The sequence below is a fragment of the Drosophila miranda genome, assembly GCF_003369915.1.
Source record: "Drosophila miranda strain MSH22 chromosome Y unlocalized genomic scaffold, D.miranda_PacBio2.1 Contig_Y1_pilon, whole genome shotgun sequence".
Taxonomy (NCBI): Eukaryota; Metazoa; Arthropoda; class Insecta; order Diptera; family Drosophilidae; genus Drosophila; species Drosophila miranda.
In genome coordinates this window covers 34,775,443-34,803,172 of record NW_022881603.1, presented here as the reverse complement: position 1 = coordinate 34,803,172, position 27,730 = coordinate 34,775,443, and the positions used below count along the sequence as shown (strand labels likewise).

General features: G+C 50.1%; 2 protein-coding genes across 2 annotated transcripts; one reads left to right on the top strand and one right to left on the bottom strand.

Annotated features, from left to right (window-relative positions):
• The first annotated feature begins 11,635 nt into the window (after positions 1–11,635).
• On the top strand, positions 11,636–13,029 carry LOC117189552. The gene is made up of 3 exons (XM_033394698.1): positions 11,636–11,813; positions 11,893–12,234; positions 12,638–13,029. Exons 2-3 carry the CDS (start codon positions 12,173–12,175, stop codon positions 12,879–12,881), a joined length of 306 nt encoding a protein of 101 aa, XP_033250589.1. The 5' UTR covers positions 11,636–11,813; positions 11,893–12,172; the 3' UTR covers positions 12,882–13,029.
• A 6,556-nt stretch (positions 13,030–19,585) lies between these two features.
• Positions 19,586–27,523, bottom strand: LOC117189551. The gene is made up of 2 exons (XM_033394697.1): positions 27,472–27,523; positions 19,586–20,627 (listed from the first exon to the last, which is right to left on the bottom strand). The coding sequence occupies exon 2, from the start codon at positions 20,530–20,532 to the stop codon at positions 19,618–19,620; it is 915 nt and encodes a 304-aa protein (XP_033250588.1). The 5' UTR covers positions 20,533–20,627; positions 27,472–27,523; the 3' UTR covers positions 19,586–19,617.
• Between the last annotated feature and the right edge of the window lie 207 nt (positions 27,524–27,730).

The window sequence follows — 27,730 nt, the reverse complement described above, 5'->3', positions numbered from 1 at the left end:
GCCGGTCAGCCCTAAATTTATATAGGTCCGAGTATACGTGTGCGCGTGTGTGTGTGTGTGAATAGGGTTTCGGGGTTGTTACCTGGTGAATGAGACCAAACGTGTGGCACGCACTGGAAGGCGATGCAACGATCGTGCGGTGTGGCTAGAATCGCCCTGGCAGCTAAATCGTTCTCTTTCACCCTCCCCCTTCACACGTCCCGCGCTACTTGGCTCACACACGCGCAACTGGAACGTACTCACTCAGGTTCCGTTGGGCAGTCTTCTTCTCTGCAGTCGACTTTCTCGAACTCCAGTGTCCCTCTCCAGGAAACCTTCTGGCCCGGTTCTGGTGGCTATATTCCTTGCCGGCTGTTTGTAAAATTTTCTGCATTACAACCTATTTTATCGCCCGCCTTTTCTGTACTCACTTCAAACTTTCTGTTTTAAGCACAAAATTTCCAATTTCGACGTTACTCCGTCCACGCTCCACGATTTCTATAATCCAATCCACGTTTTCTAATATTTTCACTCCTATTTATCCCTTTTTCCCTTACTAATACATATAACTAATCCTATTCTCTTCCTTATATCCCCAGTGAGGGCTCCAGCTCCCCCCGATGTCACCATACACCATCGAGCCTCCCTGGACTTCCGCTAGATGGCGCGTCGCCCTCAGCCCTGGCCACCTATCGTTCAGGTGGGACTGGAACACCACCACGAGTATGTCGTCAGTCCCAGGAGGGACAACATACGCGTGGGCATGCCCACCGGATTCCGGAACACTATTGAGTACACGCCGGCGTGCCCTGCATTCTTCTGCCGCGCCCAACGTAGGCCACACCCACACCTCACTACATTCTCAGGTCTTTGGCGTGGTACACTCCTATGGGACGGCCGTTAAGGTCCTCCAGAGCATACGCGTTCTCTCCTACTGGCTTCACTACCCGGCATCGGATGAATTTGCGCGCGAACTTGGCATTAAAGCCTTTTCCAAAGTCACTAAGGACAAAATTTCGGCGGAATACCTCTTGTCCCGGCCTCGCGTAAAACACCCGAGCTCGCTGGTTGTATCTTACCCTACTACGCTCGTATGCCTGATGTAAACTAGCGCGAATCCTCTCTTGGATGAGTTGTCGCTTGTCCTGACCCTCCAGCAGCGATATGTCATGCTCGCCGATTGACCGCAGTCGCTTTGCCAGCTTGTAGCATGACCCATGCAAATACATTTGCTGCCCGAAGACTGCAAAGAATGGTGTTTCGCCTGTTGCCCCGTGAACCGAGTTCCTAATAGCCAGTTCTATCTCCGGCAGATGCACATCCCAGTCCCGGTGATCGTCTTCCAGATACGCCCGAATCGCGCTGAGTACTGTGCGATTCACGCGTTCGGCTGCGTTACTCTGCGGAGAATACACTGGCGTCCTCATATGAGTGACTCCGAATGCATCGGTCATCTCCTTAAAATTTTTCGAGACGAACTGAGCCCCATTGTCCGAGTGAATCATCTCCGGCACTCCAAACTTGTAAAACACCTCGTGAACGAGGAATCTTACAACTTCCTTTGCTGTGGCCTTGGTCATGGTCTTTAGGAATGTAAACTTAGAGAACTGGTCAACTACAATAAATATCCACGCCTGACCGTTCTTTGACCGCGGATATTTGCCCAAAAAATCAATATAAAGTTTTTGGAACGGGCGCTCAGTGACCACTTCTTGCCCCATCCCGACCTGCATCCGATAATTCGGCGCTTTCGACTCCTTGCACACGGTGCACCGTCGGATATAATCCCGCACCTCTATCGCCATGTTCGGCCAGTAAAACTGCCTACGCAATAAGTGCAAGGTTTTCGCGATTCCTCCGTGCGCTGTCTTCTCTTCCGAATGTGCTTTGTCTATCAACGCGGCCGTCAGCGAACTCGGAACCCACAATTTCCAGACGGCGCCCTCCAGTTGATCATCCAATCGTTCAAAGCGCATGCGCTTGAATATCATGCCGTCAACAATCTGGAGATCAGGTAAGCGGTCTTGGTTCTCTGTTATTTCCTTCCTTAACTCCTGATATTCTCCAGATTCAAACTCCACCGTTTCAAAACCCAGGATACTACTCGGATCCACTTCCAGCTCTTCAATACTGCGTGACAATGTATCTGCCACTACATTGTCCGCTCCTTTCCGGTGTTCTATGCCGAAATCGAAGGCCTGCAGTTGAAGGGACCAACGAGCTAAGCGACCATCCAGGTTCTTCATGGTCATGAGCCATTTGAGACTGGCGTGGTCAGTTATGACTGTAAACGGCATAAGCTCTACGTACGGACGGAACTTAAGGATCGCCATGAGGGCTGCCAGACACTCCTTCTCTGTCACCGAGTAGTTTTTTTGGTGGCAATTCAGTTTGGCAGAGAAAAACGCTATGGGCCTCTCGTTCTGCTCGTCATCCCTTTGGAAGAGTACGGCTCCTACTCCATAATGTGAGGCGTCGCACTGTATGTAGAAGTGCCGCTTGAAATCCGCGTGTACCAGGACTGGTGCCGAGGTGAGTGCAGCTTTTAGCTCCCCCATGGCTCGTTTTGCCTCCTCCGTCAATTTAAACTTTCCATTTCCCGACTTTTTCAGGGCGTCTGTGAGCGGACCGGCCATCTCAGCATAGTTTTTCATAAAGCGCCGGTACCAGCCCGCAGTTCCCAGGAAACTACGCAATTCTCGAACAGATCGCGGCTCGGGAATGCGCAAAATGGCCGACACACGATCCGGATCCATCTTCAGCGCTCCTCCTCCCACTATAAATCCCAGGTATTTAATGTTTTTATAGCAAAAATTAGATTTGCTCAGCCCTATCGTTAAATTTGCTTCTCGTAGACGCTCGGCAACCTGTCGCAGAATCTTCACGTGCGTTTGGAAGTCTTCAGCTATAATCAGCAAGTCGTCGAGATACGCATAGACGTTTGAACGCATCTCAACCGGAATCACCTTATCGACCAGTCTACATAGGCATTAAGCGGCGTTGCAGAGGCCAAAGGGCATCATACGGAACTGGTACAGAGGCCGTCCCGGCACCGTGAACGCCGTATATGGTCGACTCTGCTCGTCCAGCTCGATTTGCCAAAAAGCGAATTTTAAGTCGACGCTGGAGATATATATCGTCTGATCGAGACGCGACAAGATCCCCTCGATGCTAGGAAGTGGGTAAGCGTCCTTGATGGTTACTTTGTTGAGCTTTCGGGCATCGAGACAGAAACGATTTTTGCCCGGCCTTCGCACCACGGTGGTACGGTTGCTCCACGGACTATCACTGTACTCGATGACTCCCAAAGCCAACATTTTGTCCACCTCACCACACACCACTTCCTGCATCGCTGGCGACAGCGGGTAATGTCGATCCTTCACAGGCTCGGCCTTCTCCACCAACTGAATTTTGTGAGTCTCTCTCGACGTCCTCCCCAGGCCTACGGCTTCGAAAGTCAGAAACTCTGCCTTCACCTGATCCAAGGCTGCCCTTTGCTCTTCTGACAACTCCCATTCTTCCTGCACTATCTCCTTCTCCGGGCCTTCCACATAGTGAGCGACTTGATCAGCCAGCACTTCTTCCACTAATCTGTGAGATGCCTCTACTGGACCTTCTCCCATCCCCCCAGGAGCCAATGAGAATCCCCGCCAAAAGTCTACCCCCAAGTAAATTTCCTGTTCCAAGAAAGGGCATACGAAAAACGTTAATCTTTTTACCTCTCCCTTGTATTTCACCGGTAATTCTACTCGGCCAACGATTGCGCGATCTTCCCCATTCGCTACCTTCACTATAGAAGAATATCGACGAGCCTCCACGCCCAGCTTCTCCAGGAATTCCTGACCATTACACCCTAGCATGCTGTGTGTAGCGCCTGAATCCAACAGGCCTCGCACGGACTCGCCCATTATCGAGATTTCTGCGAAAACTCTCGGGTCTTTCTTGCACCAACGCTTTACTGAAGCAATCACCTGCCTCCTCATAGCTCGCCTTTGCTTAAAACGGGATCTCGCCTTTCTCACCCGCACCGACAGTGCTCGCATACCATCCACTCGTGGTTCAGAAAATATTCTATTTCTGGTTTCTAAATAATTTCTTAAGCGCTCTTCATATGATAAGTTCCTTAACCTAGCATGCAATTTACGTCTATCTAATTCATTTTTATTTTCTTCTACTTTCTCTGCGCAGGCCCCTTCTGTGAGCGTGATTCGCCTGCTTGGATCGCACCCCTCTTCACGTTTCCCGCGCAATTCGGACAGGTTGGACAATATGCATCGGGCTTTCCACACCGGTAGCAGAAAATTCGCCTCTCCGATGCCATACAGTCCCTAAAGCCATGATCGGTCTGCCCGACCGACTTCTGTGGAACACGCTGTGTCACTTGCGCTTCCTCAATGACCTCTGCCTCTTCATCGCCAATCGACCGATCCTGCGCGACCTCGCTGACGTTCGCATTCGGCCCGCGACCATAGTTTGTGGCTTTGGGTGCTCCTCGCCACGAAGATCGAGCCTTCCTCTTCAGATGTGCCTCTATTTCCACGCACTCATCCCGCAGTTGGTCTAAGGAATAAACCCGTAAGCCGTAGACGAAACTCGCTATCTCATCTGGGAGTGCCTTTTTGACGATTTTTACCATCTCCTTTTCAGGTGGTGGCAGCTCGACGCGAGCTTTCTCATGACATGGAAAAAGTCTTCCACACTCTCGTTTGACCGCTGCATTCTTTCTCGCAGTTCTCTCATGCGGTCGAACTCGGACGCCGTGCCTCGGAAACGAGCAATTAAGTCGCCCCTTAGTTCCTGCCAAACACCACCGCCCTGATCACGGATGTACTGCCAGTACCATTCCCGCGCGTTTCCTGTAACCAGGTGATGAAATCCGTTTAGAACTTCATCCCACGGACAGCGGCATTGGGCTTGTAGGAATTCAATTCGGAACACAAAATCCTCGACTGTCATTTTGTTGCTGTCTCCGTCGAACGTCACGTCCCATTTTTCGACTCGGCCCCACCGTGGCCAAGGTCTATAACCCGGGGGATTTGGATGCGGATCTTCTCGAGGAATCCCACCAGCTCTCCTACCCTCGCCACGACCCTGACCCGAGTGTCTGAGTGCTATCGGGTTTGGCCAATTTCGCGCTTGATGCCCACCCCGTTGATGCTGCTCACTGGATGCGGTCGGTCCTCCTCCTGAAGACGGTTCAGGACCAATACCACCTCGCCTCGAGGGAGCCAAAAATGGTTTTGGTGGCGGAATCGGCGCATCAGTCGTGCTAGACGGCTTCCTTTTCGGGATTGCTCCTCGATACTCCTGCTCGTGGTGAACCTCCTCCCGCTGCGGTTCCTTCTGCTGCTGCAGCTGTCTAACCGGCTGGAGTACCTCGTTGAGTTGGTGCATCATCTCGATAAACCCCTTACGCAACTCCTCCTGCAACACCCGACAAATCGAGTCAGTGTTCGCTGCCCTGTGTGTCGCATGAGCCTGAGCCAACGATACGTTGACTGCTGATGCCAGTTCGGAAGCAAGCGTGGGTGTAGGATCGGACATTGGCCATTCTTCTGACCTGGCCTGGACCGGTGTTCTTGGCAACCCACCCACAGCTCCAATGTCCTCCCGATCTTGATCAAACATCGCCCCTGACACTTCTCCTATCTGGTCCACTGTTTTGTTTACGCGTGATCGCGTATGATACTGTCGACTACCCCCTTCTTGTGGCATCTGCCCCGAGCAACACCAATATTAAAAAAAAAAAAAAAAAGGGAAACTCCTAAACTAGGATAATATATATAAATAAAGAAATAAATACCCAAAGAAATAACTAGTAAGAATAAATAACACCACGCTTCGGACCAATAAATACTCCGATAAATAAATAAATAAATACCGATATAAATATTGCGCCAACCAGCGCCGTTAACGAGATATATGCAATTAAATATTTGAATAAATAAATAATAGCATACATGTATATTCGATCGACACCTAAGACACTCAAACACATTCAACACAACACAAAACCTAACAACAAAAATTCCTAACAGTTCTTCTTCTTCTTACAAGATTCATTAAGAGGGGGACACGTGACTAGCCGGGACCAGCAACCGCTCCAGTTTCTGCGCTCCACTTGACAGTCGCCCTACGGATATCCTACAATTACGAACACCACCTTTGTGTGGCCTGTCATCTACTCTAGTCATCGCTCTAAGCGATGGCCGATAAACGAGAAGCCTCACGGTGCATGAGCTCACTTTGCTTGTGATTTGTTCCTGTCATCCATCATACCGATCTGCCATGACAACAGATGCATCGCGGGTTGTCTTTACGACTCCCGGGCCACCTACTCCTCACCACCTCTCGGCAGACAGACAACAGGTTCAAAAACACGAAAGCGGCTTTGTTTTAAACAAACAGGTGCGAAACTACAATGAACATTTACCTACATGACTTACTCTAACTTATTCCAATATCACATTCCATCACAGATTTATTCGATATCACAGTCCACCAGGCAATGTGTCCGTCGCAAACTCCCTGTCCATTTTTTTGTTGAACGGCAGTGACTTACGTTCACTTGCGACATCGAATAGCGACAAAATGTTCAACTGTAATTCGTAAGTCCCTATCACATATTTTATATATCCGTTAACTGCCTCCGTCTATCCATCCCTAGCATCAATCACCCCGCGCCATTAAGGACCAGCTTTACGCTCACCTTAAGCCTGCAGCAGCGACTTCTGCCGGGACAGCTAACCTGCACTTCGCGAGCTGTCGTCTTATCCACAACATTTATTTTTTTTTCCATTCCCCGCATCTGCCTTTACCAGCCCGAGTGACATTTGTTGTAATACCACCCGAACCTGCGTCAGTCCAGATGCATGCGAATTCGAAAATAACATTGGGCGCCATTTGTTACACTTAGCTTGTTTCCCAGAGGGCAATGCCGGCTAGCTGTCGACCCCAGGGCTGGGTAGTTCCCCTTGCCCGCCAAATGTAGACAAAAAAGGAGACATACTACTTCTCGGGACATCAAAACTAACAACAACCTAACAACAACAAAGAAAATCATAAACAGACGGCTATCAAGTGGGTGAAGCTTGGGTGTTATCACTTCGCGCGCCCGCCCTACCTGTGACCAAACACAACGTTCATTTTGGCCACCCTCTGCTGGAACGGTAACGGCTGGCCTAATCCATGGCTTACGCCACGCGTCCTCCCTCTATTTTAAATTTAAGGCATCATGCTTCAATATATATCCAAGCTTTAATAATCGTAAATTGACAATTTCATCTTTCTCATTAATAAATAGCTATACTCCAAATTATCACTAACCACTAAGAAACCCCAAAACGTTCGACACAAAGGCAAACAAGGAAATAACTGCTGAAATTTCGTTCAACCAACAGGGATACCCTCACCCATACGTAATGGAATATGTGTAGATGAGTGGATCCAGTTTTACGGGAGTTAATTTAACTCGGGCCCCTACGGAGACTTAACCTACCAAGAGCTCTTGTTAAGGGTCCCCGGGACATAAACAATAAACAATATTTTTTTCACAAATCGCTCGACCAAATACGGTGGACTGATGGGACCCCCGCGTCACCCACTAAGGGTTAATCTTCTGGCACTGAACAGCTGATCGCAGATTTAGGTTCGTGAAAGGTGTTGGTGTTTTTACATATTTTTTTTCAATGTACGTTAAACGGTTTAAGCTAATACTAATTACTAAATAAAGGACAACACACGGAACAAAATAACATTTAATGTGGAACGGTGTTTGGAGTGCGGACTATGTTTTTTTTCTTTTAATTCAAACGACGTGGGCGATCGCTGGCCGTGGCCGGTCAGCCCTAAATTTATATAGGTCCGAGTATACGTGTGCGCGTGTGTGTGTGTGTGAATAGGGTTTCGGGGTTGTTACCTGGTGAATGAGACCAAACGTGTGGCACGCACTGGAAGGCGATGCAACGATCGTGCGGTGTGGCTAGAATCGCCCTGGCAGCTAAATAGTTCTCTTTCACCCTCCCCCTTCACACGTCCCGCGCTACTTGGCTCACACACGCGCAACTGGAACGAACTCACTCAGGTTCCGTTGGGCAGTCTTCTTCTCTGCAGGCGACTTTCTCGAACTCCAGTGTCCCTCTCCAGGAAACCTTCTGGCCCGGTTCTGGTGGCTATATTCCTTGCCGGCTGTTTGTAAAATTTTCTGCATTACAACCTATTTTATCGCCCGCCTTTTCGGTACTCACTTCAAACTTTCTGTTTTAAGCACAAAATTTCCAATTTCGACGTTACTCCGTCCACGCTCCACGATTTCTATAATCCAATCCACGTTTTCTAATATTTTCACTCCTATTTATCCCTTTTTCCCTTACTAATACATATAACTAATCCTATTCTCTTCCTTATATCCCCAGTGAGGGCTCCAGCTCCCCCGATGTCCCCATACACCATCGAGCCTCCCTGGACTTCCGCTAGATGGCGCGTCGCCCTCAGCCCTGGCCACCTATCGTTCAGGTGGGACTGGAACATTTTAGAAAACCTAAATGCCGAGTCCCCGATAAGCATTACAGGGACGTTTACTCCGCTTATTTCCTTGGCTTTCTCTTGGAGTAATGCCGATGCTTCGATATGTTTTGCAAGGCTTGACTTCTGGTATATCATCGAGTCATTGCACCTTCCTGCAGAGCCGATATTTACATATGTAAATCTGTATCTAAAAAGAATCGGATTTAAATAATTTAGGACATTAAACCAACTTGCTAAATACATATTTTTGTGCAAGATTGTTATGATCCGCCTCTTTGCCACCCTGGCCTATCGTTCCCAGCTAGCTCACGGGGAAAAACAAAAAAACAAACAAAAAAAACAAATCTAATTTATAGGACAGACTTTTCCTCGTTGGCACTTTCGTCAGCGGGGATAGTTGGTTTCGTTATCCCTAGCAGGGTCCCACCCTTCCATGAGAGCCACCTTTTGAATTCGCTCCCTTTTCATATTCAGGGTCCCGCTCTTCTTCTCGCTCTCGTCCCACCCAACTACCGTTTTCTATTCACTCATGACTCTTTTCAAATATTCCTTTTATATCCATTATATTTTCTTATTTATCTTGAACATTATTAATTAATAATAATTAATAATCTAGGTTTATATAAAGGAAACAAATACTAACACAAAAATACTAACAAAAAAAAATAAACCCTATTTCGGCCGAGTTGGCAGCCCCCTTTGATAGAGGTTGTTGCTTCCTGATGCTTGCTGATGTTTACGTTTAATCGTGGTGTTTTTTGTATGATCGTGATATTTTGTTTAATTGTGGGTCGGACGGGTGTAGATGTGTGAAATGTGGTGATGTTATGTGATGTGTTATGAATGAGGGTATACATGCGTGGGTTGTGTGTGATGTGGGTGGATGAAGGTGGGTGTGTGTGAATCGTGTGTGTGTATTGCTGCTTTGAAGTCCGGATTCTTTCCCCGGGGGGGCTGGTGTGTGGGGACAGAAACGTGTCTCCAGTCGGTGCTCCGATGACGGTCCCTTGGTGCCGGTGCTCCGCTGACGGTTCTCGCATCAGTTTCCCGGCCTGGCCAGTACCGGGATGCTGCTGCCGATGTCCGCCGCTTCCGCTGATGTTGATGCCTGCCGCTGATGTCTTGGTGGGATCGTCGTCTCCACGATCACCAATTTTGTTTCCTTTTTTCTTTCAGGGCACGTGCGGCCTCCACTATTCTCCACCGGAAACTCTCCCTTTTTTCTTCCTCGCCCCGTTTCCTTTTCTCCCACGCAACTCTGCCACTGCTTCCCAGGATCCACTGTAGATGCCGCTGTCTCTTTCTTCTCCAGCCCTGATACCTATCGGCTCTCTCCAAAACCGCCCATAACACCACACTACCGTTTCCAGGATTACTCCGCCGAAACGGGAGTGCCAAGCTGGCGGGCTTTTTCAATTAAGGGGCCCCAAACGTAGGCCATCGCCCACACCCTGAGATTGAGAGTCTCTGGCTCCATCGACTGAGATGCCTGGGCTACTGCTTCAGATCCTTTGCGTCAAACACCCCAATACGTGAGCCTTGCAACGTCTCCAGCTCGTACAGACTGTTGCCCATACTCCGGATCACTCGGCACTTGACGTATTTTGGGCTGAACTTCGCGTTGATGTTGTTTTTAAATTTGCTCAACACGAAATTCCGCTTATATATCTCCTGACCCGGTGAGTACCTAATTTCTCGAGCTTTTCGATTATACCTGTTCTTCGCTCTGTTCTCCATCTTGTCACTCCTTGCCAAGGGTGACATTTGTGCATCATTTAGGGCACCCAGTCTGCGTGCCAATTTATAATCTCGGCCGCTAGTAAACATGTGCTGCCCAAACAACACAAAGTATGGCGACGTCCCGATACCCGTGTGTATAGCGCTCCTAGCCACACACTGGATCTCCGTCAGCTTCTCGTCCCAGCGCGTGTGATCCTCACTAGCGTATGTCCTTATTGCTGCCAGTACAGTCTGGTTCACTCGTTCGGCCGCGTTCGCCTGCGGTGCATAGTTCCCCGACTTCAGGTGCGTTATGCTTCTCCTATCCAGGAATTGAGAGAATTCAGCTGACACAAATTGCTTTCCATTATCGGTATGCACTATTTCAGGCACGCCAAACTGCGCGAAGACCTCGGCGTGCAAGAATCGGATCACGGCCGAAGACGTCGCCTTAGGCAAAGCCTTCAACCAGACATATCTGGACATGTGATCGAGGACTATTAGTATGACCACATTGCCACTTCGAGTCCTCGGATATGGACCCAGGAAATCCAGGTACAGTTTTTGAATCGGCCTCTCGGTTCTGGTTTCGGCCCCCATGAGTGGACGGTGAACCTGTGTTGAATGTTTTGTTTCTTTGCAGGTGTTACAATCAGCCACATATGCCTTCACCTGCACGGTCATCCGGGGTCAATAATAGAACTGTCGCAGCCGTCCCAGTGTCCTCGCGATTCCTCCATGCATTGCCACATCGCTGTCGTGAGCCTGTTGGATCAGTGTGCTCGTCAGGGCTTCCGGGATCCATAGCTTCCACGAAAACTCCTCTAATTCCGGCCGGCCAAACAGCAGTCCTTCCTCCACCTTCAGGTCTGGGAATTCATCCTCATCGCTCTGGACCGACTCAATTTTTCTTCGGTATTCTTCATCCTCGAAGGCTGTGGTGTCGAACTCCAGGAAGTCGATAGCGTCCACGTCAAAGGGACGTGACAGCATATCGGCGACGATATTTTCCTTTCCTTTGCGGTGCTCGATTTCGAAGTCATAAGCCTGGAGAGCCAACGACCACCTGGCTAGCCTCCCATCCAGTGCTTTGAATCGCATGAGCCACTGCAAACTCGCGTGATCTGTTATCACCGTGAATGGCATCAGTTCTACGTATGCACGGAACTTCTCTATGGCTCTTACCGCCGCCAGACACTCCTTCTCTGGCACGCTATAGTTGAGCTGTGCCCCTCTTAGCTTCGCCGAAAAGAATGCGATCGGGTGCTCTGCTCCTTCATCATCCCTCTGGAAGAGAACTGCTCCAATCCCCACGTGGCTCGCATCACACTGGATGAAGAAGTGCTTCTTAAAGTCTGGGTGATGTAGCTTGGTAAGTGCTTTCTGTAGCTCCTCGAACGATTTTCCTGCCTCCTCCGTCAGCTTAAATTGCCCTTTTCCTTTCAGACAGTCTGTCAGAGGAGCCGAGAGTGCCGAGAAATTTCGGATAAACCGCCGATACCAGCCAGCTGTCCCCAAAAATCTCCGGATTTGTCTCACGTTCCTTGGCATTGGTATTTTGGCCTGTACTTTCTCCGGATCTGTCCTAAGTGCGCCGTCGCCTACGATGTACCCTAAATACTTTAAATATTTATAGCCGAATTTCGATTTTTTTCTTCCAATTGTCAGGTTTGCCTCCTTGAGACACTTGGCCACTTCCTCTAACAGGTGTATATGCTCCTCAAACGTCCGGGAAATAACTAGTAGATCGTCTAAGTATACAAAGACATGGCTTCGGAGTCGTTGTGGAATTACTCGATCCATCAACCGACACAGCCGTTGGGCTGCATTGCACAACCCGAAGGGCATCGATTTAAATTGATAGAGTGGTCTGCCCGGCACCGTGAATGCTGTGTACGTCCGACTTTCAGGCTCCAGCTCTATCTGCCAAAATGCGTGCTTTAAATCGATGCTGCTGATGTACACCGTATCCTCTACGCGGCTCAGAATTGACTCGATGCTCTGCAGCGGGTAAGCATCCTTCACGGTTAATTTGTTTAGTTTCCGCGCATCCAGACACAATCGGTTTTTTCCCGGCTTACGTACCAGCGTCACGCGGTTGCTCCACGGGCTCTCGCTGGTTTCGATGACTCCGAGGCGCAACATTTCGTCCACCTCGGCAAACAACAGCTCTTGCACCGCGGGAGACACCGGGTAGAATCGCTCCTTTACGGGTACGGCTCCCTCGATTAATTGAATTTCGTGCCTTTCGAGCGTCGTTCTTCCCAAAACCATGTGTGTCGAATGCCCTGAAGTTGTTCTTCACCTAGTCCAGACGTGTCTGCTGCGTGTGCGTCAATTCGTGCGGTTCCGTTGGTCTAATACTAGTAAGCACCTCAGCATCAATTTCGGCTAATTCCTTGTGTCGTTCTAGGCCTACTATATGCGGAGCCAGACCAAACTTCCGCCAGAAATCGACCCCTAGGTACAGCGGTTGTTTCAGCGAGGGACACAGGAACAACTACATGGTCTGCTTTAACGTTGGAGGACCTATCTATTGGCTGCTTCGCGGCGACGTGGAACTCGACTCCTCCGATTGCGTCGTGCTCATTTTCGCGTTTCCCGGCCGACATTTAGGGCATTTAGGGAGAATGACCCCGGCCAGCCCGCACTTGTAGCAGAACAGGTTACGCACGGCCGACTCACACTCAAAATAGGTGTGACCCGGCTGAGCGCAATTCCAGCACTTCAGCTGGGTGCGGTCGCCTCCGGATTCCCTCGTCCTATGGACAGCATCCAATGCCTCGGTCTGTTCCTCCGGGTCGTGAGTGTTCGCATCCAATTCATGTACTTTGTGATCTTCCCTGCGCCTACTACCCCCATGGTCTGGACCGCTCCTTGTCCATCGCGTCGCCAGCAGTTTCTCGGCGTCCGCACACTCTTCTCGCAGCTTCTGGAGATTTGGTATCTGCATTGGATAAATCACCCTCGAAATTGCATCCCTAATATTGATCTTTATGATCTTTATTAGATCATAATCCGAGAACGGATTTAGCAATCTCGACCTCAACACCAACATCTCCTGGATGTACTGGTCCGCCGACTCCCCGTGGCGTTGTCGGCGTTCCCTGAGCTCTTGCTCTCGCTTGAACTCTGTCCGACGAACTTGAAACTGCTGCTGAAGACCATATCTCAGATTCGGCCAGTCCGGCATTCCTACCGTCCGCACATGCATCCAGTACCAATCCCTTGCGTGGCCACTGACCAATGTGTAAAAGGCTTTCAACACCTCCGCCCACGGTACCTGATACGACGTCTGTAGATGCTCCACCCGGAATATGAATTCCGCCACGGGCATCCCCTTTGGATCGCCGTCGAAGCTAAGTCCCCATCTTCGTATCTGCACTTGCTCCTGCCTAGCCTCTCCGAAACTCGGTCGATTCCTGTTAGGGTTTGCTCCTGCGCCCATCCCGTTGAACAGCCACTCCTCCACGGGTCTCTGATCGGCTTGGGTCCTCTGATCGGCCTCCAATGTTCGGTTGTCCACGAACAAGTGCGTTGGATGTGCTTGCCGTTCGCTCCGCTTTTAACGAACCCACCACAGCGTTGATCTCTCGCATGAACTCTAGCATGTCTGCTTGCATTGACGATCTCAGCGCTTCCATTTGCTGCCCGAGCGACGCTCGGTAGGTCTCCTGTGCTTGGGCTAAGGCTGCGTTCACGGCTGAGCTTAACTCGGACGGTAACACCAGGTCCTTACGGGTTCGCTGTTGACCTCCTACCGCTCCGGCTTCTGGGTCCTCCTGGTACAACCCATGTACGCATGGGTACGCATGTACGTTTTCCGCCACTTGCGACGGCCCTTCCAGCCTACTGCCGGCTTTACCGTCCTGGGACCGAGTCGTCGGCATGTTGTACGGCTGGTACCTGCGCTGTGCCTCTGGGCTACGCCTTGTGGAATAATTAATTCCATGTTTAGATAACCAAATAAATAAATTTAAATACATAAATCGGTTAATTTAAATCAATAAATTGATAAATCTAAATATCTAAATTGATTCAATCAAATAAATAAACATCTACATCTACAATTAATCGCCTAATTAAATGCAACACTAAATAACTAAATACTTCCTCTCCCAAACAAAAACTCTTTTTCCGATGACTTGCCTAATGCCTACTTCTAAAATTGCTTTTAAACAATGCTAGCGAGAATCGTCAGTCCTCAAAAAAAATGATTTCCCTTTGGGTTTTCTTGCTTCGGCTTTCCAATAGTCTGCTAAATCACTAACAAAAAAAAACATATAATTCCCAAATTGCTTCAGACAAAAATTCACCTTTAATTTGTTTGGTGGGACGAGAGACAACTGCATTAATTGTTTTGCAGGTGAGCGGACCCCCTTCTTTTCCCCTTGCTATTTACCTTCGCTTACTTTTTCTGAGTGCCAACTCCCTTTGCTGTTTCCTCCCTCAGATCGCCGTGGATCCCCCAGAATCGGACAACGACGTTAATGCCTCTGGACATAACCCGGACCACGACTCGACAGATCCTCCGGCACCTCTTCCTCTTTTCAGATCCAGACAGCGAGCTCCACGAGTCGGGCAACGAGGCTACTACCACCTGGTAATACCTGGACCACAACTCGGGACACACACTTCCTTCCCTTCTACCTCCGATACATAACTACCATGTCCATTTTCCTCTCTTCTACTCCTCTCAGCGGCTACGACGGCTAGGATTTATTCCCGGCTCGCGGACCGGCTGAGTTTCGTTCTACCAGGGTTCCATTTTACACCGGGTCTTTAAGACTCGCGTTTAAAATCGATCCCTTCTATTAGCATTGGGCGCCATTTGTTATGATCCGCCTCTTTGCCACCCTGGCCTATCGTTCCCAGCTAGCTCACGGGGAAGTCAGGGGTGTTTCCGACCCGATAAGCCAGGGGACGGATTGAACAAAACAAAAAAACATACAAAAAAAACAAATCTAATTTATAGGACAGACTTGTCCTCGTTGGCACTTTCGTCAGCGGGGATAGTTGGTTTCGTTATCCCTAGCAGGGTCCCAACCTTCCATGAGCGCCACCTTTTGAATTCGCTCCCTTTTCATATTCAGGGTCCCGCTCTTCTTCTCGCTCTCGTCCCACCCAACTACCGTTTTCTATTCACTCATAACTCTTTTCAAATATTCCTTTTATATCCATTATATTTTCTTATTTATCTTGAACATTATTAATTAATAATAATTAATAATCTAGGTTTATATAAAGGAAAAAAATACTAACACAAAAATACTAACAAAAAAAATAAACCCTATTTCGGCCGAGTTGGCAGCCCCCTTTGATAGAGGTTGTTGCTTCCTGATGCTTGCTGATGTTTACGTTTAATCGTGGTGTTTTTTGTATGATCGTGATATTTTGTTTAATTGTGGGTCGGACGGGTGTAGATGTGTGAAATGTGGTGATGTTATGTGATGTGTTATGAATGAGGGTATACATGCGTGGGTTGTGTGTGATGTGGGTGGATGAAGGTGGGTGTGTGTGAATCGTGTGTGTGTATTGCTGCTTTGAAGTCCGGATTCTTTCCCCGGGGGGGGGTTGGTGTGTGGGGACAGAAACGTGTCTCCAGTCGGTGCTCCGCTGACGGTCCCTTGGTGCCGGTGCTCCGCTGACGGTTCTCGCATCAGTTTCCCGGCCTGGCCAGTACCGGGATGCTGCTGCCGATGTCCGCCGCTTCCGCTGATGTTGATGCCTGCCGCTGATGTCTTGGTGGGATCGTCGTCTCCACGATCACCAATTTTGTTTCCTTTTTTCTTTCAGGGCACGTGCGGCCTCCACTATTCTCCACCGGAAACTCTCCCTTTTTTCTTCCTCGCCCCGTTTCCTTTTCTCCCACGCAACTCTGCCACTGCTTCCCAGGATCCACTGTAGATGCCGCTGTCTCTTTCTTCTCCAGCCCTGATACCTATCGGCTCTCTCCAAAACCGCCCATAACACCACACTACCGTTTCCAGGATTACTCCGCCGAAACGGGAGTGCCAAGCTGGCGGGCTTTTTCAATTAAGGGGCCCCAAACGTAGGCCATCGCCCACACCCTGAGATTGAGAGTCTCTGGCTCCATCGACTGAGATGCCTGGGCTACTGCTTCAGATCCTTTGCGTCAAACACCCCAATACGTGAGCCTTGCAACGTCTCCAGCTCGTACAGACTGTTGCCCATACTCCGGATCACTCGGCACTTGACGTATTTTGGGCTGAACTTCGCGTTGATGTTGTTTTTAAATTTGCTCAACACGAAATTCCGCTTATATATCTCCTGACCCGGTGAGTACCTAATTTCTCGAGCTTTTCGATTATACCTGTTCTTCGCTCTGTTGTAGGCTTCATGAGAGTTTCCTCGGACCTCATCTCGGACTATCTCCATCTTGTCACTCCTTGCCAAGGGTGACATTTGTGCATCATTTAGGGCACCCAGTCTGCGTGCCAATTTATAATCTCGGCCGCTAGTAAACATGTGCTGCCCAAACAACACAAAGTATGGCGACGTCCCGATACCCGTGTGTATAGCGCTCCTAGCCACACACTGGATCTCCGTCAGCTTCTCGTCCCAGCGCGTGTGATCCTCACTAGCGTATGTCCTTATTGCTGCCAGTACAGTCTGGTTCACTCGTTCGGCCGCGTTCGCCTGCGGTGCATAGTTCCCCGACTTCAGGTGCGTTATGCTTCTCCTATCCAGGAATTGAGAGAATTCAGCTGACACAAATTGCTTTCCATTATCGGTATGCACTATTTCAGGCACGCCAAACTGCGCGAAGACCTCGGCGTGCAAGAATCGGATCACGGCCGAAGACGTCGCCTTAGGCAAAGCCTTCAACCAGACATATCTGGACATGTGATCGAGGACTATTAGTATGACCACATTGCCACTTCGAGTCCTCGGATATGGACCCAGGAAATCCAGGTACAGTTTTTGAATCGGCCTCTCGGTTCTGGTTTCGGCCCCATGAGTGGACGGTGAACCTGTGTTGAATGTTTTGTTTCTTTGCAGGTGTTACAATCAGCCACATATGCCTTCACCTGCACGGTCATCCGGGGCCAATAATAGAACTGTCGCAGCCGTCCCAGTGTCCTCGCGATTCCTCCATGCATTGCCACATCGCTGTCGTGAGCCTGTTGGATCAGTGTGCTCGTCAGGGCTTCCGGGATCCATAGCTTCCACGAAAACTCCTCTAATTCCGGCCGGCCAAACAGCAGTCCTTCCTCCACCTTCAGGTCTGGGAATTCATCCTCATCGCTCTGGACCGACTCAATTTTTCTTCGGTATTCTTCATCCTCGAAGGCTGTGGTGTCGAACTCCAGGAAGTCGATAGCGTCCACGTCAAAGGGACGTGACAGCATATCGGCGACGATATTTTCCTTTCCTTTGCGGTGCTCGATTTCGAAGTCATAAGCCTGGAGAGCCAACGACCACCTGGCTAGCCTCCCATCCAGTGCTTTGAATCGCATGAGCCACTGCAAACTCGCGTGATCTGTTATCACCGTGAATGGCATCAGTTCTACGTATGCACGGAACTTCTCTATGGCTCTTACCGCCGCCAGACACTCCTTCTCTGGCACGCTATAGTTGAGCCTCTTAGCTTCGCCGAAAAGAATGCGATCGGGTGCTCTGCTCCTTCATCATCCCTCTGGAAGAGAACTGCTCCAATCCCCACGTGGCTCGCATCACACTGGATGAAGAAGTGCTTCTTAAAGTCTGGGTGATGTAGCACGGGTGCACTGGTAAGTGCTTTTTTGAGCTCTTCGAACGATTTTCCTGCCTCCTCCGTCAGCTTAAATTGCCCTTTTCCTTTCAGACAGTCTGTCAGAGGAGCCGAGAGTGCCGAGAAATTTCGGATAAACCGCCGATACCAGCCAGCTGTCCCCAAAAATCTCCGGATTTGTCTCACGTTCCTTGGCATTGGTATTTTGGCCTGTACTTTCTCCGGATCTGTCCTAAGTGCGCCGTCGCCTACGATGTACCCTAAATACTTTAAATATTTATAGCCGAATTTCGATTTTTTTCTTCCAATTGTCAGGTTTGCCTCCTTGAGACACTTGGCCACTTCCTCTAACAGGTGTATATGCTCCTCAAACGTCCGGGAAATAACTAGTAGATCGTCTAAGTATACAAAGACATGGCTTCGGAGTCGTTGTGGAATTACTCGATCCATCAACCGACACAGCCGTTGGGCTGCATTGCACAACCCGAAGGGCTGCCCGGCACCGTGAATGCTGTGTACGTCCGACTTTCAGGCTCCAGCTCTATCTGCCAAAATGCGTGCTTTAAATCGATGCTGCTGATGTACACCGTATCCTCTACGCGGCTCAGAATTGACTCGATGCTCTGCAGCGGGTAAGCATCCTTCACGGTTAATTTGTTTAGTTTCCGCGCATCCAGACACAATCGGCTTTTTCCCGGCTTACGTACCAGCGTCACGCGGTTGCTCCACGGGCTCTCGCTGGTTTCGATGACTCCGAGGCGCAACATTTCGTCCACCTCGGCAAACAACAGCTCTTGCACCGCGGGAGACACCGGGTAGAATCGCTCCTTTACGGGTACGGCTCCCTCGATTAATTGAATTTCGTGCCTTTCGAGCGTCGTTCTTCCCAAAACCATGTGTGTCGAATGCCCTGAAGTTGTTCTTCACCTAGTCCAGACGTGTCTGCTGCGTGTGCGTCAATTCGTGCGGTTCCGTTGGTCTACTCCTAGTCAGCACCTCAGCATCAATTTCGGCTAATTCCTTGTGTCGTTCTAGGCCTACTATATGCGGAGCCAGACCAAACTTCCGCCAGAAATCGACCCCTAGGTACAGCGGTTGTTTCAGCGAGGGACACAGGAACAACTCCATGGTCTGCTTCTGGCCTCCATACGTCATTACTGTCGACACATGTCCCAGTATTTTATGAGGAGTGCCGCCCGCTGTTTGTACTGAGAATTTCTTTATGTCTTGAAGTTTCAGCTCCAATTCTCCTATCAGTTCCAGGCCACCTTTCCCCAGAAGGCTCACCGATGCCCCTGTATCCAGTAGTCCCATCAGCGTCCTCGGGCCCAACTTCACTCGTGCGAATGGCCTGTCATCCTGACGAATTGCCGAGTGGACTGCAGCACACACCTGGAGCCGCCTTCTCTTTCGCCCCTGAAACCTGTCCCGAGCCCGCTGTGCTCTGACTGCTCCCGTTCGGATACTCTCATCGAGTTCGTCCCCCATTATCCGATTCCTGGCCTGTTCGTACTGCCGCTGTCTTTCCTTTATCGGCTTGCGCTCGGACCATCTAGCTTCGGGTAATACCGCTTGGTTAACCTTATATATGGTAGTGTAAATATTCTTATTGTTACTTCTTTCCTTAGGGGTATCTAATTTAACGTTGGAGGACCTATCTATTGGCTGCTTCGCGGCGACGTGGAACTCGACTCCTCCAATTGCGTCGTGCTCCTTTTCGCGTTTCCCGGCCGACATTTAGGGCATTTAGGGAGAATGACCCCGGCCAGCCCGCACTTGTAGCAGAACAGGTTACGCACGGCCGACTCACACTCAAAATAGGTGTGACCCGGCTGAGCGCAATTCCAGCACTTCAGCTGGGTGCGGTCGCCTCCGGATTCCCTCGTCCTATGGACAGCATCCAATGCCTCGGTCTGTTCCTCCGGGTCGTGAGTGTTCGCATCCAATTCATGTACTTTGTGATCTTCCCTGCGCCTACTACCCCCATGGTCTGGACCGCTCCTTGTCCATCGCGTCGCCAGCAGTTTCTCGGCGTCCGCACACTCTTCTCGCAGCTTCTGGAGATTTGGTATCTGCATTGGATAAATCACCCTCGAAATTGCATCCCTAATATTGATCTTTATGATCTTTATTAGATCATAATCCGAGAACGGATTTAGCAATCTCGACCTCAACACCAACATCTCCTGGATGTACTGGTCCGCCGACTCCCCGTGGCGTTGTCGGCGTTCCCTGAGCTCTTGCTCTCGCTCGAACTCTGTCCGACGAACTTGAAACTGCTGCTGAAGACCATATCTCAGATTCGGCCAGTCCGGCATTCCTACCGTCCGCACATGCATCCAGTACCAATCCCTTGCGTGGCCACTGACCAATGTGTAAAAGGCTTTCAACACCTCCGCCCACGGTACCTGATACGACGTCTGTAGATGCTCCACCCGGAATATGAATTCCGCCACGGGCATCCCCTTTGGATCGCCGTCGAAGCTAAGTCCCCATCTTCGTATCTGCACTTGCTCCTGCCTAGCCTCTCCGAAACTCGGTCGATTCCTGTTAGGGTTTGCTCCTGCGCCCATCCCGTTGAACAGCCACTCCTCCACGGGTCTCTGATCGGCTTGGGTCCTCTGATCGGCCTCCAATGTTCGGTTGTCCACGAACAAGTGCGTTGGATGTGCTTGCCGTTCGCTCCGCTTTTAACGAACCCACCACAGCGTTGATCTCTCGCATGAACTCTAGCATGTCTGCTTGCATTGACGATCTCAGCGCTTCCATTTGCTGCCCGAGCGACGCTCGGTAGGTCTCCTGTGCTTGGGCTAAGGCTGCGTTCACGGCTGAGCTTAACTCGGACGGTAACACCAGGTCCTTACGGGTTCGCTGTTGACCTCCTACCGCTCCGGCTTCTGGGTCCTCCTGGTACAACCCCGCATGTACGTTTTCCGCCACTTGCGACGGCCCTTCCAGCCTACTGCCGGCTTTACCGTCCTGGGACCGAGTCGTCGGCATGTTGTACGGCTGGTACCTGCGCTGTGCCTCTGGGCTACGCCTTGTGGAATAATTAATTCCATGTTTAGATAACCAAATAAATAAATTTAAATACATAAATCGGTTAATTTAAATCAATAAATTGATAAATCTAAATATCTAAATTGATTCAATCAAATAAATAAACATCTACATCTACAATTAATCGCCTAATTAAATGCAACACTAAATAACTAAATACTTCCTCTCCCAAACAAAAACTCTTTTTCCGATGACTTGCCTAATGCCTACTTCTAAAATTGCTTTTAAACAATGCTAGCGAGAATCGTCAGTCCTCAAAAAAAATGATTTCCCTTTGGGTTTTCTTGCTTCGGCTTTCCAATAGTCTGCTAAATCACTAACAAAAAAAAACATATAATTCCCAAACTGCTTCAGACAAAAATTCACCTTTAATTTGTTTGGTGGGACGAGAGACAACTGCATTAATTGTTTTGCAGGTGAGCGGACCCCCTTCTTTTCCCCTTGCTATTTACCTTCGCTTACTTTTTCTGAGTGCCAACTCCCTTTGCTGTTTCCTCCCTCAGATCGCCGTGGATCCCCCAGAATCGGACAACGACGTTAATGCCTCTGGACATAACCCGGACCACGACTCGACAGATCCTCCGGCACCTCTTCCTCTTTTCAGATCCAGACAGCGAGCTCCACGAGTCGGGCAACGAGGCTACTACCACCTGGTAATACCTGGACCACAACTCGGGACACACACTTCCTTCCCTTCTACCTCCGATACATAACTACCATGTCCATTTTCCTCTCTTCTACTCCTCTCAGCGGCTACGACGGCTAGGATTTATTCCCGGCTCGCGGACCGGCTGAGTTTCGTTCTACCAGGGTTCCATTTTACACCGGGTCTTTAAGACTCGCGTTTAAAATCGATCCCTTCTATTAGCATTGGGCGCCATTTGTTATGATCCGCCTCTTTGCCACCCTGGCCTATCGTTCCCAGCTAGCTCACGGGGAAGTCAGGGGTGTTTCCGACCCGATAAGCCAGGGGACGGATTGAACAAAACAAAAAAACATACAAAAAAAACAAATCTAATTTATAGGACAGACTTGTCCTCGTTGGCACTTTCGTCAGCGGGGATAGTTGGTTTCGTTATCCCTAGCAGGGTCCCAACCTTCCATGAGCGCCACCTTTTGAATTCGCTCCCTTTTCATATTCAGGGTCCCGCTCTTCTTCTCGCTCTCGTCCCACCCAACTACCGTTTTCTATTCACTCATAACTCTTTTCAAATATTCCTTTTATATCCATTATATTTTCTTATTTATCTTGAACATTATTAATTAATAATAATTAATAATCTAGGTTTATATAAAGGAAAAAAATACTAACACAAAAATACTAACAAAAAAAATAAACCCTATTTCGGCCGAGTTGGCAGCCCCCTTTGATAGAGGTTGTTGCTTCCTGATGCTTGCTGATGTTTACGTTTAATCGTGGTGTTTTTTGTATGATCGTGATATTTTGTTTAATTGTGGGTCGGACGGGTGTAGATGTGTGAAATGTGGTGATGTTATGTGATGTGTTATGAATGAGGGTATACATGCGTGGGTTGTGTGTGATGTGGGTGGATGAAGGTGGGTGTGTGTGAATCGTGTGTGTGTATTGCTGCTTTGAAGTCCGGATTCTTTTCCCGGGGGGGGCTGGTGTGTGGGGACAGAAACGTGTCTCCAGTCGGTGCTCCGCTGACGGTCCCTTGGTGCCGGTGCTCCGCTGACGGTTCTCGCATCAGTTTCCCGGCCTGGCCAGTACCGGGATGCTGCTGCCGATGTCCGCCGCTTCCGCTGATGTTGATGCCTGCCGCTGATGTCTTGGTGGGATCGTCGTCTCCACGATCACCAATTTTGTTTCCTTTTTTCTTTCAGGGCACGTGCGGCCTCCACTATTCTCCACCGGAAACTCTCCCTTTTTTCTTCCTCGCCCCGTTTCCTTTTCTCCCACGCAACTCTGCCACTGCTTCCCAGGATCCACTGTAGATGCCGCTGTCTCTTTCTTCTCCAGCCCTGATACCTATCGGCTCTCTCCAAAACCGCCCATAACACCACACTACCGTTTCCAGGATTACTCCGCCGAAACGGGAGTGCCAAGCTGGCGGGCTTTTTCAATTAAGGGGCCCCAAACGTAGGCCATCGCCCACACCCTGAGATTGAGAGTCTCTGGCTCCATCGACTGAGATGCCTGGGCTACTGCTTCAGATCCTTTGCGTCAAACACCCCAATACGTGAGCCTTGCAACGTCTCCAGCTCGTACAGACTGTTGCCCATACTCCGGATCACTCGGCACTTGACGTATTTTGGGCTGAACTTCGCGTTGATGTTGTTTTTAAATTTGCTCAACACGAAATTCCGCTTATATATCTCCTGACCCGGTGAGTACCTAATTTCTCGAGCTTTTCGATTATACCTGTTCTTCGCTCTGTTGTAGGCTTCATGAGAGTTTCCTCGGACCTCATCTCGGACTATCTCCATCTTGTCACTCCTTGCCAAGGGTGACATTTGTGCATCATTTAGGGCACCCAGTCTGCGTGCCAATTTATAATCTCGGCCGCTAGTAAACATGTGCTGCCCAAACAACACAAAGTATGGCGACGTCCCGATACCCGTGTGTATAGCGCTCCTAGCCACACACTGGATCTCCGTCAGCTTCTCGTCCCAGCGCGTGTGATCCTCACTAGCGTATGTCCTTATTGCTGCCAGTACAGTCTGGTTCACTCGTTCGGCCGCGTTCGCCTGCGGTGCATAGTTCCCCGACTTCAGGTGCGTTATGCTTCTCCTATCCAGGAATTGAGAGAATTCAGCTGACACAAATTGCTTTCCATTATCGGTATGCACTATTTCAGGCACGCCAAACTGCGCGAAGACCTCGGCGTGCAAGAATCGGATCACGGCCGAAGACGTCGCCTTAGGCAAAGCCTTCAACCAGACATATCTGGACATGTGATCGAGGACTATTAGTATGACCACATTGCCACTTCGAGTCCTCGGATATGGACCCAGGAAATCCAGGTACAGTTTTTGAATCGGCCTCTCGGTTCTGGTTTCGGCCCCCATGAGTGGACGGTGAACCTGTGTTGAATGTTTTGTTTCTTTGCAGGTGTTACAATCAGCCACATATGCCTTCACCTGCACGGTCATCCGGGCCAATAATAGAACTGTCGCAGCCGTCCCAGTGTCCTCGCGATTCCTCCATGCATTGCCACATCGCTGTCGTGAGCCTGTTGGATCAGTGTGCTCGTCAGGGCTTCCGGGATCCATAGCTTCCACGAAAACTCCTCTAATTCCGGCCGGCCAAACAGCAGTCCTTCCTCCACCTTCAGGTCTGGGAATTCATCCTCATCGCTCTGGACCGACTCAATTTTTCTTCGGTATTCTTCATCCTCGAAGGCTGTGGTGTCGAACTCCAGGAAGTCGATAGCGTCCACGTCAAAGGGACGTGACAGCATATCGGCGACGATATTTTCCTTTCCTTTGCGGTGCTCGATTTCGAAGTCATAAGCCTGGAGAGCCAACGACCACCTGGCTAGCCTCCCATCCAGTGCTTTGAATCGCATGAGCCACTGCAAACTCGCGTGATCTGTTATCACCGTGAATGGCATCAGTTCTACGTATGCACGGAACTTCTCTATGGCTCTTACCGCCGCCAGACACTCCTTCTCTGGCACGCTATAGTTGAGCCTCTTAGCTTCGCCGAAAAGAATGCGATCGGGTGCTCTGCTCCTTCATCATCCCTCTGGAAGAGAACTGCTCCAATCCCCACGTGGCTCGCATCACACTGGATGAAGAAGTGCTTCTTAAAGTCTGGGTGATGTAGCACGGGTGCACTGGTAAGTGCTTTTTTGAGCTCTTCGAACGATTTTCCTGCCTCCTCCGTCAGCTTAAATTGCCCTTTTCCTTTCAGACAGTCTGTCAGAGGAGCCGAGAGTGCCGAGAAATTTCGGATAAACCGCCGATACCAGCCAGCTGTCCCCAAAAATCTCCGGATTTGTCTCACGTTCCTTGGCATTGGTATTTTGGCCTGTACTTTCTCCGGATCTGTCCTAAGTGCGCCGTCGCCTACGATGTACCCTAAATACTTTAAATATTTATAGCCGAATTTCGATTTTTTTCTTCCAATTGTCAGGTTTGCCTCCTTGAGACACTTGGCCACTTCCTCTAACAGGTGTATATGCTCCTCAAACGTCCGGGAAATAACTAGTAGATCGTCTAAGTATACAAAGACATGGCTTCGGAGTCGTTGTGGAATTACTCGATCCATCAACCGACACAGCCGTTGGGCTGCATTGCACAACCCGAAGGGCTGCCCGGCACCGTGAATGCTGTGTACGTCCGACTTTCAGGCTCCAGCTCTATCTGCCAAAATGCGTGCTTTAAATCGATGCTGCTGATGTACACCGTATCCTCTACGCGGCTCAGAATTGACTCGATGCTCTGCAGCGGGTAAGCATCCTTCACGGTTAATTTGTTTAGTTTCCGCGCATCCAGACACAATCGGCTTTTTCCCGGCTTACGTACCAGCGTCACGCGGTTGCTCCACGGGCTCTCGCTGGTTTCGATGACTCCGAGGCGCAACATTTCGTCCACCTCGGCAAACAACAGCTCTTGCACCGCGGGAGACACCGGGTAGAATCGCTCCTTTACGGGTACGGCTCCCTCGATTAATTGAATTTCGTGCCTTTCGAGCGTCGTTCTTCCCAAAACCATGTGTGTCGAATGCCCTGAAGTTGTTCTTCACCTAGTCCAGACGTGTCTGCTGCGTGTGCGTCAATTCGTGCGGTTCCGTTGGTCTACTCCTAGTCAGCACCTCAGCATCAATTTCGGCTAATTCCTTGTGTCGTTCTAGGCCTACTATATGCGGAGCCAGACCAAACTTCCGCCAGAAATCGACCCCTAGGTACAGCGGTTGTTTCAGCGAGGGACACAGGAACAACTCCATGGTCTGCTTCTGGCCTCCATACGTCATTACTGTCGACACATGTCCCAGTATTTTATGAGGAGTGCCGCCCGCTGTTTGTACTGAGAATTTCTTTATGTCTTGAAGTTTCAGCTCCAATTCTCCTATCAGTTCCAGGCCACCTTTCCCCAGAAGGCTCACCGATGCCCCTGTATCCAGTAGTCCCATCAGCGTCCTCGGGCCCAACTTCACTCGTGCGAATGGCCTGTCATCCTGACGAATTGCCGAGTGGACTGCAGCACACACCTGGAGCCGCCTTCTCTTTCGCCCCTGAAACCTGTCCCGAGCCCGCTGTGCTCTGACTGCTCCCGTTCGGATACTCTCATCGAGTTCGTCCCCCATTATCCGATTCCTGGCCTGTTCGTACTGCCGCTGTCTTTCCTTTATCGGCTTGCGCTCGGACCATCTAGCTTCGGGTAATACCGCTTGGTTAACCTTATATATGGTAGTGTAAATATTCTTATTGTTACTTCTTTCCTTAGGGGTATCTAATTTAACGTTGGAGGACCTATCTATTGGCTGCTTCGCGGCGACGTGGAACTCGACTCCTCCAATTGCGTCGTGCTCCTTTTCGCGTTTCCCGGCCGACATTTAGGGCATTTAGGGAGAATGACCCCGGCCAGCCCGCACTTGTAGCAGAACAGGTTACGCACGGCCGACTCACACTCAAAATAGGTGTGACCCGGCTGAGCGCAATTCCAGCACTTCAGCTGGGTGCGGTCGCCTCCGGATTCCCTCGTCCTATGGACAGCATCCAATGCCTCGGTCTGTTCCTCCGGGTCGTGAGTGTTCGCATCCAATTCATGTACTTTGTGATCTTCCCTGCGCCTACTACCCCCATGGTCTGGACCGCTCCTTGTCCATCGCGTCGCCAGCAGTTTCTCGGCGTCCGCACACTCTTCTCGCAGCTTCTGGAGATTTGGTATCTGCATTGGATAAATCACCCTCGAAATTGCATCCCTAATATTGATCTTTATGATCTTTATTAGATCATAATCCGAGAACGGATTTAGCAATCTCGACCTCAACACCAACATCTCCTGGATGTACTGGTCCGCCGACTCCCCGTGGCGTTGTCGGCGTTCCCTGAGCTCTTGCTCTCGCTCGAACTCTGTCGGACGAACTTGAAACTGCTGCTGAAGACCATATCTCAGATTCGGCCAGTCCGGCATTCCTACCGTCCGCACATGCATCCAGTACCAATCCCTTGCGTGGCCACTGACCAATGAGTAAAAGGCTTTCAACACCTCCGCCCACGGTACCTGATACGACGTCTGTAGATGCTCCACCCGGAATATGAATTCCGCCACGGGCATCCCCTTTGGATCGCCGTCGAAGCTAAGTCCCCATCTTCGTATCTGCACTTGCTCCTGCCTAGCCTCTCCGAAACTCGGTCGATTCCTGTTAGGGTTTGCTCCTGCGCCCATCCCGTTGAACAGCCACTCCTCCACGGGTCTCTGATCGGCTTGGGTCCTCTGATCGGCCTCCAATGTTCGGTTGTCCACGAACAAGTGCGTTGGATGTGCTTGCTGGTTCCCGGGTGATTCCTGTTGACCTCCTCCCAGACTGGTTGCATTTCATCCCCGATTCCTTCCATTCGCATCACTCGCCGTTCGCTCCGCTTTTAACGAACCCACCACAGCGTTGATCTCTCGCATGAACTCTAGCATGTCTGCTTGCATTGACGATCTCAGCGCTTCCATTTGCTGCCCGAGCGACGCTCGGTAGGTCTCCTGTGCTTGGGCTAAGGCTGCGTTCACGGCTGAGCTTAACTCGGACGG